Consider the following 20191-nt stretch of genomic DNA (forward strand, 5'->3'; position numbering starts at 1 on the left):
AACTCTCTTTAACCCTTAAGCCAACATTCGATTTATTAAGCCTCACTGGGTTATGAAAAAGGGATGGGGCAAGAGAGAGGGGTTCTGTATGACAGACTGTCAATATGCAAGAAGGGCAGATGTGGGCAAAGAATTGACCAGAAGGATCCCTATCACCACTACCCCAATTTTATGTTTGCTTTAAAAATGCTTCTTCGCTCACGACTGTACTTTTTGAAGACATAACACAAGTTATCATCCATACAGTATACCCACTTCATTACCAACCATTCCCTGAACATCTTGATCTCACCCCACCCATCATCCCTTTCAAAATTGAATTTCATAAAGGATCAAAGAGAAAACCACAAGGCCATAAAGATCTCTCAAGAGGCTCAGACTGCCTTCAGTGACACTGAGTGCAGAAGTCAAAGGGGACGACAGCTGGACAAGATCAGTGCGAGAGGGGAAAAGTCAACCACACAACAAAGGAAACCATACTTTATTAAACAGGAAACAAAAACAATTTTGGGGGCAAAGAGATTTAAAAAAAAAAAAGGAATGACTGGAAAAGAGGAAAGGGCAAGTGGTCACAAGGAAGGGATGAGATGGGTGGTCTGTGGCATCTGTGTTTGCCTTAGAACCGTGCAGGCACATACACCAGCCCCTCTACCCTCCATGCACTCTTAGACCAAAAAGCCAATACAATTGTATCTTCAGAGATATATCCAGGCTTTTCCTCCTGCATTCTGTAGCTGGTTTCACCTTCAGCCCTGGACAGTCATGTAGGGTCTTTGCTGGAGAAAATTTAGGTCTTTCCAACCATAGGCCTGTTCCACAAAGCAGCGGTTTCAACTCCTGGAGAAGTTCCCTCCTATTTGCACTCACCAGAGAAGCCAGGGGCCCTTGGTCAAAGCCCCAGATCTCAAAGAAAAATGTCAAACCTTTAGAACTAGTTATTTTATTAAATGATATTAATACACATTTCAAAAGGATTTCATTGTTGTTGCCTCTAAAGCATGTACTTGTTTTGTTTTCCACACTGAACACGTGAGAATATCAATCCAACATATCTAATTTTAATCTTAACAGGCACCCCAGCCCATTCGAAAAAAGGGGGGAGGGGGAGGAGGGGAAGAAAAAAGGGGAAAAGCAGTAATTTACAGCGGCTTCAAAACAATAACAGCTGAAGCTTAATTCTGCATGAACCAGTAACTTCAGGATTGATAGTGAATATTTTGCGATTAGAAGTTTAGCATATTCACATTATCTAGATAGGTTTGCTGTACCATATATATCACAAACATTGTACTCCTGGGATCGGAAAGGATAAAAGGCCTATTCTCTTATCATTTTACCCTCCCTGGAAACAAACCAAATTCTGCTTATTCTCAACTTTTGGGAGGGCAGAGGGGAGCAGGGAGACAGGTTTCATCTAAGCTGACTGAAGAGTAAACTCTTACAAAATACTCAAGGACTCAATTTCTGATACTGTATCACTGTGTTTTAAGTGGTACCAGTGTATTCATGGCCCCCACCCACTGATTCTCTGTCTGTGATTTTACAGTGAGCACCAAGGACGTTAGTAAGAACTTCACATATTCTGCTTGCATATGAATCATGTCCTTGCCAAGATACACTATGCTATGCTTTCTTTGAAAAAATCTTGTTTATTTTTTAAACTCAGGTTGAAATACAAAAGTCAGAGCATGGGCACGGAGTTTTAAATCACAGACAAAGAAAGAATAAAACCCCTTTGTTTCATGTTATGAATACCAGAATTGTCTTTTTTGTTTCACTATATCACATATATACATTGTTGTCTTCATTTACTGCTGTAGACAGATTTCCTTAAAGTTAACAACAGCTGACAAGTCACATACAAATCCTCACTTCCATCTTGAAACAAATGCACTGAGGATTTTGTGGCTTAAAAAAAAAAAAACACTCCACAAAAAAACCAACCCTTAAAAGTCCATCTTTTAAACTGTACAAGGTCCTTCTTTCATGGATTAGCTATCATGCTTTTGAGGACAATAGCCCTGCCCCAACATTCAGGAAGCCACTGTCCTGACAACCCCGCATTTTCTGATAAAATCAAATGGTCAGAGAGCCTTTTCAAGTAAACACTACTTTTAGCTTAAACGAGAGCAGCAAAAAGAATTCACATTCTTTTATTCTAGAATAAAAAAAATCCCACTTTTCTGCAAAGGAAGAAAAAACCTATCCCAGTTTCGAGTCAGAGAGAACTCTCCCTTTCCCTCCCCCCACCCCCACCCTCACACTCTCTTATACTTTTCTCTAAACAAATGTCTTAGGACTCAATATAACTGTACTGTTTCTTTGCTTTGCTACACTATATACCCCACCCCACTTACAAGGTCATGGTATCATGCATTTTTGCGGGGGGGGGCGGGGGGAAGCTACAGGGCAGAGAGGCTTGAGAAAGTCAAAGAAAGAAAGAACAGTTGGCTTAAAACCAGAAACGCATTAGGAAGATGAATGACTTGCAGGATCCTAACCAAAGAAAACATGACGAGCCCAAATAAATAATATGGAATAAATTACACAAAAACTCCCAAACTATGATGCACACCTGGTTTAAGCTGCTCTTTATCTGAAAAGCAAGTTTCTTTTGAGACAAATCATCATCTTCTGTCACTACACTGCCCACTCTCTCCCATCTTTAATATTTCGCTGGAGGAATCCAGAGCAATCCCCATACTTCCTACAGTTACTCCTATACTAACTTGGAAGAAAATATGAAACTTGCTAGAATTTCCTTTTCTTTTACTCATCTGGCTGGAGATGACCAGTGTGTACCTTGGGGTAAGACACTAAATAAAAAAGAGTAGTAAAGCAACATTTGCCTTTCAGTGTCCCTAGATATAAAGATATAAACACTCAGAATGCAGTGATTGTCTTTTTCCCAGTACTAGTTGTAGAAATACAAATAAGAAGCCTTTCAGTTCAGGGACAAGAAAAGCATTCCTTTCTCGTGGAAAATGACTAAGGGCAGAAACATTATTTTCTGTTGAGAGTGGGAGGTGAGGTTAAGGATTGAGCCTTGAAATGTGACAGGCTGCTATCTGTAGAGCGGGGTAAATTTGAATTTATCGGGTCGTCCTGTTTCTCTGTAAAGATACATATAATAATATCCACTTGTCACTAAGACAGATCTAAAGAGGTATAATATAAAAAAAGATGCTACTGAACTTCCTCCTTCGAAATACCAAGAAGAGGGGTGAATACAGGACTAGGTCAAGGGGAAAAGAAAGATAAAGACAAATATTTCCCTTTCCCTTGTAGTTAACTTTTGCTGAAAACTACCAACAAATGTCACTTACGTTAGGGAGGCACCATGGTAAAAATGTGTACTTATTAAAAAAATACAGGGATAATATTTGATAACATTTCAGTTACACCTTCGTATCAATTAACTGTAGTGACTTTCTCTCTAGCTAAAGCAGAAATGAAAACTGAGGGAGGAAAAAGTCAAGAAAGAAAAGCAGGAAGAAAGAGCTTGGTGCAAGATGTGTGAAACTACCTCAGAAATGTTTCCTTGTTTATGACAGATGGGCAGATCACAACACACCATTTAACAGTTCCTTTCTCTAGCTCTCTATATTGTAGCTACTCCTTATTTTAACCTTTAAATTACATCCAGCCCCCTTTCTTTCACTCCAAGTATAAAGAGGAAAATTTTTTACTAGGATAAAATGAGGTCCGTATCTCCTCAAAGTTACTGCCTGATAGTACTTTAGAAGAGGAAAAAAAAGAAGAAAAAAAAAAGAAGCTTTAGATTTTAGGAGAGAGGTAAAGAACTCAACTGCAACATGCCTTTAAAAACAAAACAAAGCAGAACAAAACAACTTGACAGGTCCCAGGTCTCCCACATTTCTCCCCTGCAACATCTCCTGGCTGTCAGCAGGCCACAGAGCATACAGGGAAGAGAGCCACACTGGTTACAGCAGTAACGGAGCTGGAGAGAGAAGGGGACAGGAATCCTTCCACTGACTACTTTTGACATGCCAAGCCCAAAATAACATCCCAACATTGCACATGTTATTATCTGTACTGATGGAAGTTTTATTTCAAATGTAATAATACTCTTCCATAGATGGGGTAAGATACGAGCTATTTTCCTCCCCACCCCTCAAACCCCCAGCCAAATGAAGTGGCTTTGGTTGTGTTTCTTTGCCCCCCACCCCCTTAAAATACAAACAAGTTGGAGAAGGTGGGTGTAAGTGCAGTGGGAGGCAGGACTGGATGGAATAGTGAAATGTGGGCATATGCACATGGGACTTTTTAATTTGGAAGGGAGGTCCTCTGTCATAATAAAAAAAAGAAAAAATAAATCAAAGGAGGGAAAACAAACAAAAACAACAATAATAAACCAAACTCCTACTTCCAATTCTCTCTAGACTGTTCAAAATGCCTTTCCCTTAGTTTCCATCAGTACCTGGGAGGGAAGAATGGGCGTTTTGGTGCAAAGAACGGAGGGCCCCTAGCGAAAGGTGGCCTGGGTCTCTTTAAACTGTGAAAAGGGTCTCTGCTGAGAAATGGTTCCCTAGGCCGGAAGTCTGGCCGGGGACTCCGCAAGATCATACCACTCCGGCTGATGGCGTCTCTGTGTGAGGGACCCAAGGGGGGGCCGCTGCTGTTGCTGCTGCCTCCCCCACCTCCTCCTCCATGGGCTGGGCCCAAGTGCTCCAGAGAAAGGGAGGGTAGGCTCAGGCTCTCGCGTACACGGCTAAGGCCAGGGCCGTTGAGGTCCCGTTGGGTGGGGCCCCCATGGTCCCTGGGTCCTGGGAGCACCCCAAAATGATCAGCCAGGGTCCCCTGAAGGAGGGAACTATGGTCCTTGGGAAATACTGCCACAGCCCCCGCCACTCCGTGCTCTGCCAGTGGTGGGGTCGGGAAGGGTACAACCCCAGAGTGGTCAACAGGAGGTGGAGGAGGAGGAGGAGTGGAGAAAGGGACGCCACTCCCGCCACTGCTGCTATGTTCCCCAGGGGGCGGAGGAGGGGGTGGGGTGGGGAAAGGAACTCCGCTGTGCTCTCCAGGAGGAGGTGGGGCAGCATGGGCCAGGGCTGCCTCCTTTGTGAAGGGGTTCGAAAGATCCACAGAGGGTAGATGAGTGGGTGCATCTCGAGAGAAGATACCACCATGATCCTTAGGAGGGGCAGGTGGGGCAGATGATGGCCCCACTGGCTCTCTCTGGAAGGGTGTCCCATGTTCCAATGGGGACGGGGGGAGATGATGCTCAAATGTTGAGTTGAAACTGTTGGAACGAAAGCTGCCGACACTTTCCTGAAATTGGGGTGCTCGTTCTTTGTATGGTGCTGTTTTAAAGCCAGTGAGGCCTCCGCTGCCCCCACCCCCAAGGGATGCCAACTCAGAGGCACTTGAGGGGCCATTGTCAAAAGAGCTGCCTGAGGTGCTCAGATCAAACCAACCCACCCTTGAAGCCTCACGCCCATGTCCTCTATTTCCCTTCCCAGGAACTCGGATGGACTCTACAGTCTGTATTGGCTCCCCTGACATCCTCCTATTGGATGCATTATGATAACCCAAGGTCTCTATAGGGGCCCCCTTTTCTTCCGTACTATCAGGCAAGTCTAAGCAGGAGGAGGAGACTCGGGTCTCTATGCGGTAGTGCTCTTCTTGCTGCTGCTGATCACTGGCTGTCAAGCTGGGCTGGGAGAGGTTTGAGAGACTGACACCATCACTTGAAGTGCCCTTGCTGGGGGCCTGGCCAAAATGTTTATCATCTGAGGGCTTTCGTGAGGCATTTTTAAGCATATTCTTAAACTCAATCGTCGATGTGGTGGAAATGGTGGAGGCCAGGACTTTCTCCACGCCTGACGTGGGTGGGTGGCCCGTGGGAGCAGCAAGGGTATTCTGCGGAGAGAAAAGGGAACGATGTGGAACTGGGTGAGGAGAGTCTGGGTACTGCTTCTGTGGCAAACTGAGATGCCCAGTGGTAGACTGAGACAAGTTATTGTGGTTGGAGTCAGGGGTGAAAAATGAATCATTCTTACTCGGTGATGGTGACCGGTCAGACCCAGGTTCATTCCCTCTTATGCTGAAGGCACCAAAAAGCCCAGGGGAAGAAGAGAGACGGTCACAGTTCTCACTAGAGTCCAGGAGGGCCCTTACAGATGGAGGGAAGGCAGACTTTACCCCAAATTCTTGGCCCCTGTGGCTATAACTGGACAAGATGGGCTGGTACTCGGTGGTATCAGAAAGCTTGCTTGATTTCAGGATAGATTTGGCTGGTTTCTTCTCTAGGTTCATCATGGCAGAGGGTGGAGGCCCTGAATACTCAAAATCTCGGTAATCTTCATCTTCCTGGAAAGAAGTATCTGGATAGAATTTCTCCTGTGAAGAGTCCATCAGGGAAGATGGTCTCTCCATTCCATCAGAAGGCTGCTTATAGGGTGATTCACTGCCCAGGCCAAAGGGTCGATATGTAGATACAGAATTGGAGAGCTCTCGAGGGTAGCTTTCCTCTCTCCCAGGGGGTGGTGATCTTGTACTGCTGGGTGTTGAGGAACCAGGGCTAATGATCTTAGAAAGCAGGGACATGGTATCTACACTGCTGGATGTGGGCTTGTCCATCATCTCATCCTGGGTGGGTGTCCCACTCCGTTCATCCCGCACAGGGGTTCCATCAATGTTGTCGACTGATGTGCTAGTAGGGCCACGCTGGAAGTCTGAGGGATGGCTTTCTGCTGGGGCACTGGATCCCAAACTGCTCAGGATTGGGATGTTTAAGTTTAAGCCACTGAAACCAGGATTACCTTTTAAGAAGTTGTGGATCTTCATTTCCAGGCTTGGGGAGGTGGACTCTGACTCCAGCTTTGGCTTGGAGATCTCTGAAGATTGGCACATGGCAACTTCAGTAGGTGGGGCAGCAGGGCTAGTATTGTGGGTACCTGTAAACCCCAGAGTGTTGGATGGTAGCTTGAAAGTAGAGCTGGGGAGCCCTGGGCTTTGCCCAATTGAGGCCTTGCTGGCTGAAGTTGAAGAGACTTCAGAAGCTGATGAATTAGGGGAATAGCTGAAGCTTTTCGGAATAAAGGATTGGGTATTGGAGGGCAGATTTCTTCCTTTTATGCTAGAGACTGTGGTGTTGGCAGGGGAAGCCGAAGTGCTCTGGGATGCAGCTTCGCTGGATGGAACTGGGTTCCCAGTAACACTCTGAAGTAAAGATGACAGGCCTGTAGAAACAAAGATTAGAGGAGTTAAAAAGAACTCCCTACCTTCCAATGAAAACAATGTAGGCTAATTGGATATTCTCATTCATTCCAGTGGGAACTAGACAGACATTAAAATATGAGATCAAAGGGAATCCAGACCAAACAAGTACTGGCTAAATGTCATAGAAAACATTGGACCTATTTATCAATATAAGAAGAGCAAATTACTGAAATGTTTCTAGTAGTCATGAAACAAGTCCAACATGGCAAAATAAAAGGCAACAGGATGGGGGAGATTTTAGTGTCAGAATCATTCACGGTTTAAACAAAACAAAGCAGGAAAAGAAAGGGTGCAAAATTACTTTAAAAATAACACTTTAAGCCAGTATTTCTTAATGTTTGGTCTGTGGAACTGTTTCTCTAAACGCAAATAGATATTCTGCCCTATCCTTCCTTTCCAACCTCCACAACTGTCTCTAACAAGTTAACCTACACTGTTATTCTCAGGAGAGAGATAGCAATATGCAAATTGCAGGAATTTATTTGAACTGGGACGCTTTTTTCAAGGAGCATCTCTTGCCACACTGGTGTTATCTTTGGGGAAACAGAGCTTTGGTTGTAAAAATTTTAGTTGTAAAATGTAAAAATAATAAATATACAAACATACACCACAAAGCTAGACCATTGGGGCACTGATTCTTTCACAAGAAAACATACAATCCCCTTCTTATAGCTTGGAAAATTCAAGGATTATTCAGGCTGACACTGATGAGATTCAACCCCACTCACTGACAGACAAAACCTTCTCAGAAGCACTGAGAAAGAATTCTTTAGGGCAAAGAAGACTAAAGTTCACCAAAGCAAACTGCTCCTGCAGAAAAATGCTTGGAAAAATACTTGATAAAGAGATAACAGAAGGTCCTTTATATTCAATCACATTTTGGAAAATCTCCTCAATTTCTGATCACAAATGAAAAGTTTATGTATACTTCACCTGAATTTACAGCTTTTAGTCATACATTAAAACTGTTCCTTCATAACGATATGTGAAAGAAAATAATATTTCATATGATACTTCAATTAATGTTTCTTTAAAATATCAATTTTTATCCTTATTTGCTAAGAGATTTAAGGTCTTAAGAATTTTAAGGTTGCTCCATCCTTGTGACATTTTCAAATGCCATCAACTTCTAAATAATGATGCACGGCTTTTATTACTATCCAGTGTTTGATAATATCCAAATAATTGAAATATTATTTCAGTTATTATCCTCCTGAAAAAAAAATCCATGTTTCATTTCCAAAAAGGTCCCTGGCTATATAATTTTCCCCTTCCTAACAGTTTGATTTAATTCTTAGTAGTAACTGCTCTTACCAAAACCAGAAGTCTTCAAGCACTAGAAAGTGAGATATGATAATATCATGATTTAAAAAAGATATTTCAGTATTATCTTTCAGCTGTTGTGAAATAAATTCTTCAGAAGACCATCTTCTTAACAAAGATACTACTCAGATTTCTGGTAAAAGCTGAAATAATCTCTTACCGCTAAATATTAATTTTCTTCAATCTTAAACCATAGTCTATGGCCTCTGCCTACTGAAGTCATTCTTTTGTGCTGAAATCAGTCAATAAGTGCTGTGGGTGATTCAGAGCAAAGTTCTAAGAGATTTCCTTTATGGTCTTTGAAGAAATGTATCTATTTAAGTTGCCGGACACAGTTCTTTTAAAAGGCTAGGAGAGGGGCTTCCCTGGTGGCACAGTGGTTGAGAGTCCGCCTGCCGATGCAGGGGACACGGGTTCGTGCCCCGGCCCGTGAGCCATGGCCGCTGAGCCTGTGCGTCCGGAGCCTGTGCTCCGCAACAGGAGAGGCCATAACAGTAAGAGGCCCGCGTACCGCAAAAATAAATAAATAAATAAAATAAAATAAAATAAAAATAAAAGGCTAGGAGAATTCCACTTTCCATAAGGAACTGAAAGGTGATAAACTGCCCTGTTATTCCACAAAGCTTGTTTCCTGAGATTCCCACTTTTCAGTTTGTCATAACACACCTAGTTCTGTTCAAATTTTGCCTGATGAGAAGGTCCACATGATACTATTGTTACAATCTGCTGAAAAAAAAGGCTTCTTCTTTAAGATCTAAGTATTATATCTATATAAGAAGTTAAAATACGAGTTCAAAATTTTTACTGTAACTATAGGATGGTGATAGAAGAGGGAGTGGAAAGGAGAAATCATATAAACATGCCAATCTCTCAAACTAATTATCCCTGAAATCAGTAGTATGAGATGCACTGTAGCATCATCATTAATTCTTTTGCTGGTTCCAATATGTACAGCTGTGGATTACTATTTCACAGTATTTAGTTATGTGTAACAAAATTCTCTTACATGGTAAGACAAAGCTCACTATAATACAGTGCCTGGCGGATACACTTACAGAACAGTTTAGGAAATAAGAAAATTAACAGATACCTGTACTGCTGCTCTCTATTCATATAAAGCAGGATCTCAGCACCACTGACATTTGGGCGGGATACTTCTTTGTTGTTGGGACTGTCCTATGCATTGTAGGGTTAAGCAGCATCCCTGGCTTCCACCCACTAGAGGTACAAGCACCCTGACCCCGACCCCAGCTGTGACAAACAAAAACGTCTTCAGACATTGCCAAATGTCCCCTGGAGGCTCCTGGTTGAGAACTACTGATAAAGAGTAAGTCACTATATTGAAGCTGTAATTCACTGCATAATTATACTGAGGTTGGTATCTGGAGGGTCTGAGAACAAAGAGCAAGGTAAGCTTTATGAAAAAATGTTAGAAGCAGATGGTTTTAGCACAAAACAAGATAATTAGCAAAGGTGAAGAGACAGGTTCAAATAAGGTAGCGATAATAGCTAGGCAGAAAATAAAAAAAGGTATGATATCTATAGAGGCCTCTATAAAACATTAGGACATAAAAAAAGAGATAATCATGTCTCATAAGAGTTCTGATAGATTGATCTTTCTTACTGTCTTTAGCTTCAGTTAACATTAAAATGTGTAGAACTCAACATGTACTAACTTATACTAAGAGGTTGGGATACATGGTTTAAGTGAAAGAATACTGGACTCCAGTCAAGAAATCTGGCTTTTAGTCTCAGCTCTTCACTGAACAGACATATGTGTGATCTTAAGCAGGTCACATCACCTCACTGAGTGTTAATTTCCTCACCTGAGGAGGGTATCGGACTAGAGGATATTTAAAGTCTCTTTCAGCTTTGACATTTCAGAATTCTATAAATGTCAGTTTGTACATGATAAAGAGAATAATGAATTAACTGTATTATACATTTCATAGCTTTGGATTCCTCAGAAATGGAATCCAGGATTAAGCCAGAGACAAACATTCACGATTCAAGTCCCTCTAGCGCATGTCAGTTTACCTTGCAGTGCAGGGGCTGACTGTGTCTGGGTTTTGGAAAGAGCAGACAGAATGCTCTCTGGGGTGATCTCCACCTTCGAGAGGATATTTGCTAGAGGGTTATGAGATGTTGTCGTGGCAGGTGCAGGTGTTTTCAGACCACTGGTGAGGTTGCTGGGACTTGCAGGAGTTCCTGGAGAAGGTCTTGATGCAGGACTGACCCCTGGTGGCAGAAAGATTAACTCAAGAAAATGAAATTCAAAATGACCTATAAATTCACGATACTTTCCAGTCACTTAATTGAGTATGGTATGTTCAATAGGAATTCTTCTGTGAATGATCCACAAATTGTCCATCTTGTACAAAGAAAAAATCTGAAAATTAGATTAAGACTTGCTCCTATCTACTTGGAACACTGTTAAATTAGATAAGTATTAAGTTATTTTTTTTCATATGCATTTACTAGTTTTCAGAGTCCCAACAGAAAGAGACCAGAGAACCTATTTCTTTTTTCTCTACCAAATGGAACCTACACCTCAGACTCCTCTAAGTGCTCAATAGATATTGCTGGCTAATTATGATCAGACTGGGCCACTGCATAATTCTATGTGATAAGTAAGTTATTTCCTTTTGAAATGGACTTTAAAATGAGGGTTATATAAGCAATCTTTACATTTTTACATTTTAAAATACTGGGTTGATTCTTAACATAGGAAAAATGGTATATAAAGAGGAAATGATTTTTGATTTTTTTAACAATCAAAAATATAGACAGGTATTTCACACAAAAAAATGATAAGCATATGAAAGAAATTTTAACCACATCTTTAATCAAAGGAATGCAAACGAACAATTTTTTTAAGACTGAATTTGACAAAGTATAAAACAAAACAGGTTGGACAGGTTGAGGAACAATGGGAACTTTCATATACTTGGTACATAAAATAGTACGTTTTTTGGAGATCATTTTAGTTATAACATGAAAAGACTTAAAAACCTACATGCTGAATTTTTTGGAGTCTTTATCTTTTAGAAATACTTAGTTATTTATGAAGAAATGAAATAATTAGGATTTTCTTCAAAATAATCAGGATTGGATAGGGCATAGCAGAAACAAGATTGGCCATGTGTTTACAGTGTTGAAGATGAGTGATGAGCATGTAGAGGAGCTCTACTTTATTTATCTTCATTAAATCTTCCATTACAAAAAGTCCCATATACTTATCAACCCTTTTAAGAAGGGTTGTGCATAAAATTTTAGCATCAAGGTTGTTCATTACAGTATTCTTTATAACAGCGAAAAATTGGAAACACACTAGATGTTCTGATAATAAAGGCTTACATAAATTATTGAATGCTATTAAATGATATAGCTGAATGTTTAATGACTTACAAAAACATCCATGATATGTAGTTAAATTTTAAGTAGTTGCTTTCAAAAGAGTACAGTTGTCCCTCGGTACCCATGGGGGGTTGGTTTCAGGACTCCTGAATATATCAAAATCTGTGGATGCTCAAGCCCCTTATAAAATGGTATAGTATTTGCATATAACCTATGCACATCCTTCCATATACTTTATTTATTTATTTTTGTTTGTTTGTTTGCCATGCCACATGGCTTGCGGGATCTTTGTTCCCTGATCAGGGATTAAACCTGGGCCATGGCAGTCAAAGAACCGAGACCTAACCACTGGACCGCCAGGGAAGTCCCCGTCCTTCCATATACTTTAAATCATCTCTAGATTACTCATAATACATAATACAATATAAATAGTTGTAAATACAATGTAAATGCTATATAAATAGTTGCTGGGGCATGACAAGTTCAAGTTTTGCTTTTTGGAACTTTCTGAAAAAATTTTTCCCCCAAATATTTTCAATCCATGGTTGGTTGAATCCTTGGACGTGGAACCTGCAGATGCAGAACCGGTGAATATGGAGGACCGACTGTATACGCAATATGCTTCAATTACTGAAAGAAAAATTATTACTAACATTTTATTTCCCAAAACACACACACACACACATACACGCACACTTGTAAGGTTAAACACAAGTGGTTTCCTTTGGGATGGCAGAATTATGGATATTTTATTCTTTTAACTTATCTTCTAATTTTTCTATGATGACCACGTAGCGGTATGTATGTATGTATGTATTTATTTATTAATTATGGCTGCACTGGGTCTTAGTTGCGGCATGCATGTGGGATCTAGCTCCCCGACCAGGGATGGAACACAGGCACCCTGCACTGGAGTCTTACCCACTGGACTGCCAGGGAAATCCCTATTTTTATTTTTTAATTAAAAAGTTACTTTTAATTAAAAAAAAAACAAAACCCAGATTGATGGTTCAATTAGAAAGGTGGAAATAAGCCTTTTATCTTCTTTACTAGGGCTACTTACCAGTATTTTTCATGACTGATGTCAGGCTGCTAAGGATGGAACTGATCTTTGCCAGATCCACATTAGCCAGGTTTGGCAAAGCCAGTGCTGGAGTAGGGGAGAGAAGAGAAGTATTCACAGGCTTTGGAGGGGGTGGGGTTGCTGTCATGGTCACAGGCACTGGAGTACATGAAGAGGCCTTTGAGATACTTTCTGTTGGCTTTGTAGGTACAGCAGTGGATACAGCTGACTTCTCCACAGGTTTTTCCTTCCTGTCTTCTACTGTTTAAAAAAAGAAAAGAGATAGTATTGCATCTTACTACTTTCCAGACTCTGCTTGCAACATGTCCCAATATTTCCTAAAAAGTACTATGCTTTAGAGAAAAATCATTCACTTCATGATTTTTTTAAAAAGTCATGCTCTTTATAATTTATGAACCTTCCCACCTTTAATAGCTGCTTAAAATGAATTCCCCAAATGCATCTTTTATCTTATATTTAATGATTTCTTTACATCTTCTTAGTATCTGTATATTAAATTTGTACATTTCTGGAAGCATGTTATTATTTGGTACACATTTGTGTTCTTTCAGTAATATTTATGTCATAAATTGTCCTGTCTTTTCTTTGCCATTATTAACCTGAGAGCTTTCTAAGAAACAGAAACTCTGTACATATGTTAATGTATTATCCTTTGGCCTCCTGAAATTGGTCTACTGGGGGTGCAATCAGGCACTAATGCAATGTTTTAACTCTTGATGCCTCTGCAATACTTTCCTCTTAATACTTTAAAGGCAATGCACTATGTGGATAGTGCATTAAATTCAACCTAAGTCAAACTGCCTAATAAGAATAATTATAAAAGCTGGGGATGTCAGAGAAACAATTCACCAATCCAGATTAATTCTGAAAGTGTGGTTAACAAAATGTGGCTTTGGAATCTTGACGGTCAAGAGTGACAGAGAATAAGGAATTCCAGCATAAGTGGCCCTCCCTTTAGAGCAGTGCTGTTCAAAAGAAATGTAATCCAAGCCACATATGTAAGTTTAAATTTTCTAGTAACCATATCAAAAAAAGAAAAACAGGTAAAATTAATTTTAATTATATATTTTACTTATCTCAATATAGCCCAAATATTCTCATTTTAATAAGTTATAAATATAAACAATTATTGAGATATTTTCACTCTTTTTTAAAGCACCAAGTTCCTAGAATCCAGTGTGTGTTTTGTTTTGTTTTTGGCACACCACGTGGCTTGCAGGATCCTGGGTCCCTGGCAGCGGAAGCACGGACTCCTAACCACTGGACCACCAGGGAATTCCCTGAACAGCACAGATCTTAAGCAATGATTCTCAACGTACGTGGCATACCAAATCCTGAACCACTGCTCTACAGACAATACTACTACCTTGGTGTTCTAATTTTATGAGGATTAAACCATCTTTTAATACCTGCCTGTGATAGATTTATTGGTGGGGAAGGCAAAACAGATAAGGAGCAAGTTGTCTACTAATCATATAGGACATACCAATGATTTTTGACCCATCATCTTCCACATCTGAGAGTTCCATGTCTTCCACATCACGATTATCTGTTGCAGGCTCAGGTGTGGCAGATTTCTCACTCTCCATGGTTGGTGACTGGGATTCCTCACCTCCCATTCCTTGAAAAGGAGACTCAGAGCCAGTTGGGGAGGGAGCATCCATGCTTGGGGAAGGGACTGGTGATTCCTCAGGATCAGGAAGGGTTGACTTCAATTGATCCAGCTTTTTCTTTAAATTGTTCACTCGATTAGCGAAGGTTTTATATGCCTAAAAGAAAAAGAAGAGTTTACTCCTCTGAGAAGTAACCAAGAAGCTACCATTTTGACTTGATCAGATTTCTTCATTATTATTAACTATATCACTGGTATAAAACAAGAAAATATCATCTGTCAAGCATGGAGTAGTTTCCAATCTCTGCTTTTTATATCCCTTAAGTCAATATTACCATCCACAGCTGCCCAAGTTAGAGACTTAGAAGTTATCTGCAATTCATCCTCCCTTGCTCCGCTGTATCTCTCCAAGCAACCAATATTTATCAAGAGTCTAAATGTGCTAGCCACTCTTCTAGGTACTGGAGATACAGCAATGACTAAGAAGACAAAAATCAAATCAATAAATAAAGCATAGCCTGAGAGGTTAAATACTATTGATTTTTTTTTAAAAAGAAACTGTTTATTTAAAAAGTTTTAGGTGTACAAAATTACTGTGAAGATAAAATAGAGTTCCCATATAACCCGCATCCAATTTTCCCTATTATTAACACCTAACATTAGCATGATACATTTGCCACAATTAATAAACCAATTTTGATAATTATTATTAACTAAGGCCCATACTTTATGTATATTTCCTCAGTTTTTATCTGATGTTCTTTTTCCATTCCAGGATCCCATAATTTAGTAGTCACATCTCCTAGGCTTCTCTTGTTTGTGATGGTTTGTTAGACTTTCCTTGTTTTTGATGAACTTGACAGTTTTGAAGAGTACTGGTCAGGTATTTTGTAGACGGTCTCTTAACTAAGGTTTGTCTAATGTTTTTCTCATGATTAGACTGGGGTTATGGGTTTTGGGGAGGAAGACCACAGAGGTAAAGTGTGATTGTCATCACATCATATCAAGGGTACATACAATCAATACAATGTATTACTGTTGTTGTTAACCTTGATCATCTGGCTTAAATCCTATTCACCTGATTATCTTAACTGCCAGTGCCTTGAAGCTGTGTGTCTTTTTCTTTTTTTTGTTAAGGGTCTTGGAACATTAGATTGTGGCATCATTTTGGTTGGCTGCACAAGAAGCATTATTTTAAAAATGGAGTGGAACGGAAAATAATATGCTAGAATTGAGATTTTGTTTCATAATTGAGTAGTTTATAGCACAGCAAATGCTCCCATCAAGAACAACTAGAAAAGCCAGATATATACACATACATATCTATACACACTCACACGCACGCACGCGCACACACACATATTTGAATGTACTGTAGAGTGCTAAGGCAACAAAAACCCAAGTGGCAAATTCTATAGCAGGGGGAAACCATGAGGAGAGTCAAGCTGACATTCTGCAGCTGCTTCTTCTCTCAGGGTCCTGCTGATTTTGGGGATCTAGGCAAGAATTTGAGAATTCAGGCAAAAGGAAAAGGCAGAGGGTTACTACTAAATAATATAAAGAAAAAAGGAGAACTTTTAAAAGACTTGCTGGCCTGTAGAGATAAATTAGAAAAAATTAGAAAGGCCAAAATTTTGATGAAAGAGGAAGGACAGAACTGGCTCAACAATATGCTATTGCTTTTCCTTCAAGATGTTTGCTGATAGATAACCAACAAGGACCTACTGTATAGCACAGGGAACTCTACTCAATATTCTGTAATAACCTACAGGGGAAAATAATCTGAAAAAGAACAAACATATGTATATGTATAACTGAATCACTATGCTGTACACCTGAAATTAACAGAACACTGTAAATCAACTATACTCCAATTAAAAGAAAAGATATTTGCTGAATTATGAAGCTTGCTTAAGAGGGAATTAAAGAAGTCAAGCAGAAAAATTCTGAAAAGCAAAGCGGAGTTAAACATAGACTCATGGTGCAGAAGAGACAAGGATTAGCATTCAAATCACACAACGATGGAGGGGCCCTAGTGATGTCGCAGGCTCTCAGTGGGAAAAATCTGTGACTTAGAAGCTGGATGAACCACAGGAAATCAAGTTTGCCCAAACTGCAATTCAGCCTGAAGTCAGTTCAGTTTCAGATTTGATTAATATGATTAGCTCTTGGACTTCCCTGGTGGCACAGTGGTTAAGAATCCACCTGCCAATGCAAGGGACATGGGTTCGATCCCTGGTCTGGGAAGATCCCACATGCCATGGAGCAACGAAGTCCATGTGCCACAACTACTGAGCCTGTGCTCTAGAGCCCGCGTGCCACAACTACTGAGCCTGCGTGCCACAACTACTGAAGCCTGTGCGCCTAGAGCCTGTGCTCTGCAACAAGAGAAGCCACTGCAATGAGAAGCCCGTGCACCGCAGTGAAGAGTAGCCCCCGCCTACTGCAACTAGAGAAAGCTGTGCACAGCAATGAAGACCCAATGCAGCCAAAATAAATACATAAAAAATAAATAAATTTTAAAATATATATATGATAAGCTCTCACAATATCTGCCTAGCAAAGGAAAGGGTGAATCCTTTCTGCAGGAAGAGAAATCACTGAGACTCCAGAAGTATTTTCATATACAATGTTCAGTATTCAATAAAAAATTAGCAAGCATGCCAAGAGATGAAAGAAAAGACAGACACTATGAACAGACTCAAAACAAGTATAGCCAACATCGGAATTACCTAGCAAAACCCAAATAGCTATGATTTATACGTTCAAGAAAATATAGAAAATCCCATCTTGAACAATTCAGTCCAAAATTCATTAGCAAGAGTTGAAGGGAAGCCTTGGTCGCCTAGGTTAGGTAACGGAGCCAAAATAGGGTGAGGAAAATGACTGCATGGGAGGAAGGCATTGCATGGGATGTTGAAGCCTAAGTTAGATAAAAAGAAAGCCAACAGAGATGGCTGGGAGAGATGGAAGTGCTGGAAAACTGGCTATACACATGGGCAATGATCAAATAAGTGATTATGCTGAAGATAAGGGGAGCAAGATTTTACATTTTTAGAAAAAGCAATTATAAATGTGGAAACGGAGAAAACTAGAATGAACCTTGTAGTGTTAGACTGGGATTGGAGATAATAGTGTGAACTCATGGTTTCTGACATATATAGACAGATACAGAAATATATATAGATGTAAATGTGTGTATACAGGTTAAACACACACACACACACACACACACACACACACATTTCCTACCTCTGTACACTGATATGGTCTGGAAGCAGTGATATCCCAATAATAATAAGTACACCTAGTACTCAGATCTTGGTTTCAAAATATGGTTTTTCACTAAAAGGAACCAAGGCTCTTTGGAGAAATGACTGATTCCTGGGCTGGACAGAAAAGTGCAAGATGAACCTGGAAATGCTCAAAAAATGATGGGGATATGTCCAAAGAACACAGAAAGCGGCTTGAAAGGAGCTCCCACTGGGACAATTTGAGCATCAAAATAATTATTTTGCAATGAATCAGTAGTTAGTAATGAATTAGAACACTGACTAAATACGACTGAGTCCATACCGATATAAATAAATGAATAAACTGAAACTTTGAAGAGGAACAAAATATTTGCATAGTTTCAAAACACCTCCCCACAAGACACTTATTAATTAGTGTATGGTTTCCTAGTGTTGTGGTACTTTATTACTGAGTGGCTTAAAACAACAGAAATTTATTGTCTCATAATTCTGGAGGCTAAAAGTCCAAAATCAAAGTGTGAGCAGGGCTATGATCCCTCTACGACTGAGCAGAATCCTTCCCTGCCTTTTCCTAGCTTCTGGTGGTGGCCATCAACCCTTGGAATTCCTTGGCTTGCAGATGCATCACTACAATATCTGTCTTGGTTGTCACATGATATTATTCCTGTGTGCATCTGTATCCAAATTTCCGTCTTCTTACAAGGACACCAGTTATATTGGATTAAGGCTCATCCTAATGACCTCATCTTAATTTAAGTACATCTGTAAAGACCCTATTTCCAAGTAAGGTCATTTTCACGTGTACCAGAGAGTTAGGGCTTCAACATTATCTTCTGGGGTACACAATTCAACCCACAGCAATTACCAAGTGAAAACTTTTCAGTGGACAAGCTGGGAAGATGCCACACTAATAAGATACGAAAGGGAATGTTACAGGTAGTAAAACAAATCAAACTTGTGTGCTAACTGAAAGGATGAAATGAGAAGAACACAATCACTTCTGTGATATTCCTACTAAAGATATATAACCTCAATCTGATCACAAAGAAACATCATATAAATCCAAATTGGGGGACACTGGACAAACTATTTGACTTGTAATCTCCAAACATATTTAGGTCATGAAAATTAAAGAAAAGACTGAGGAACTGTTCCAGATCAATGGAAAACGGAAATGCAATAAATGAAACCTCTGATTCTGGACAGGAGCTTTTGTTATAAAAAGTGGTCAATTTGAATAGGGGCTGAGGATTAGATAATAATGCATGAAATGTATCAATTAATTTCATGATTAAACAGCTACACCTTATGGTTATGAAGGAGAAAATAATTGTCTTGGAGGAAAATACTCATGAAAATATTTGTGGGTAATGGGGTGTCAGCAACTTTTTTTCTTTTTTTGGGGGTGTGTGTTTATTTTTATTTATGTATATATTTACTTATCTTCATTCTTTTTTTATTAATTTTTATTGGAGTATAGCTGCTTTACAATGTTGTGTTCGTTTCTGCTGTACAGCAAAGTGAATCAGTTATACTTATTTTCAAATGACTCCCCCCCACAAAAAGGTCTTCATAATATACTTAAGTTATTTCTTTAAGTTTGAGAGTGTTACAAAATAAAACAAAGAAGACTGAAAAAAAATGAGAGAGGAAAAAATGAAAATAGACTGACAGAATTTTACCAGAAAAATCGAATTATTTCTGAAGAAAAATCAAATGGCAATTCTAGAACTGAAAAATAAGCCAACTAAATTAACTGATGGGTTAAACAATAGATAAGATTCAGCAGAAGAGAAAATTAATGAATTAGAAGACTGGTTAATAGAAAATATCTAGAAGGGAAGCACCGAGGAGAAAAGGATAGAAAATACAGAAACTAACATAAAAAGACATTTGGAACACTGACGAGATCTAGTATACAAATTAACAGAGCTCCAGGAGGAGAAGAGATATAACGGAATAGAAACAATACTTGGCAAGAAAACATCCCAAAATTTATAAGAAACATTAAGCTACTCATTATGGGTTGAATTGTGCCCCTCAAATCATACACTGACAGTCCTAACTGTATACCTCAGAATGTGACCTTATTTGGAGACAGAGTTTTTACAGAGGTAATCAAGTTAAAACAAGGTCATTAGGATGGGCCCTAATCCAATATAACTGGTATCCTTAACAAAAAAGTGAAAATTTGGAAACAGAGGGAAGGCAATGTGAAGAGACATAGGGAAGAAACAGCCATCTACAAGTTAAACAGGAGAAGCCAGGAACAGAATCTTCCCTCACAGCCCTCAGAAAGAATCAACCCTGCTAATA

General features: G+C 39.7%; 1 protein-coding gene across 5 annotated transcripts in view; it reads right to left on the bottom strand.

The window, feature by feature from the left end:
• Positions 1–512: 512 nt before the first annotated feature.
• Positions 513–20191, bottom strand: part of RPRD2 (regulation of nuclear pre-mRNA domain containing 2) — an 84042-nt gene continuing 64363 nt past the window's right edge. The window contains exons 7-11 of one of the 5 annotated variants that reach the window (XM_029227370.1): positions 14496–14778; positions 12989–13249; positions 10606–10806; positions 6024–7205; positions 5579–5883 (exon numbers count right to left, since the gene is read on the bottom strand). In XM_029227370.1, the coding sequence (XP_029083203.1) occupies positions 5795–5883; positions 6024–7205; positions 10606–10806; positions 12989–13249; positions 14496–14778 (2016 nt within the window). In that variant the 3' untranslated portion in view covers positions 5579–5794. Of the gene's footprint in view, positions 7206–10605; positions 10807–12988; positions 13250–14495; positions 14779–20191 lie in introns of all 5 variants that reach the window. The other 4 variants (XM_029227366.1, XM_029227368.1, XM_029227369.1 and 1 more) reach the window with 4 other exon arrangements.

The sequence above is a fragment of the Monodon monoceros genome, unplaced genomic scaffold (genome assembly GCF_005190385.1).
Source record: "Monodon monoceros isolate NGI ecotype Baffin Bay Population unplaced genomic scaffold, NGI_Narwhal_1 Super_Scaffold_18, whole genome shotgun sequence".
Classification (NCBI taxonomy): domain Eukaryota; kingdom Metazoa; phylum Chordata; class Mammalia; order Artiodactyla; family Monodontidae; genus Monodon; species Monodon monoceros.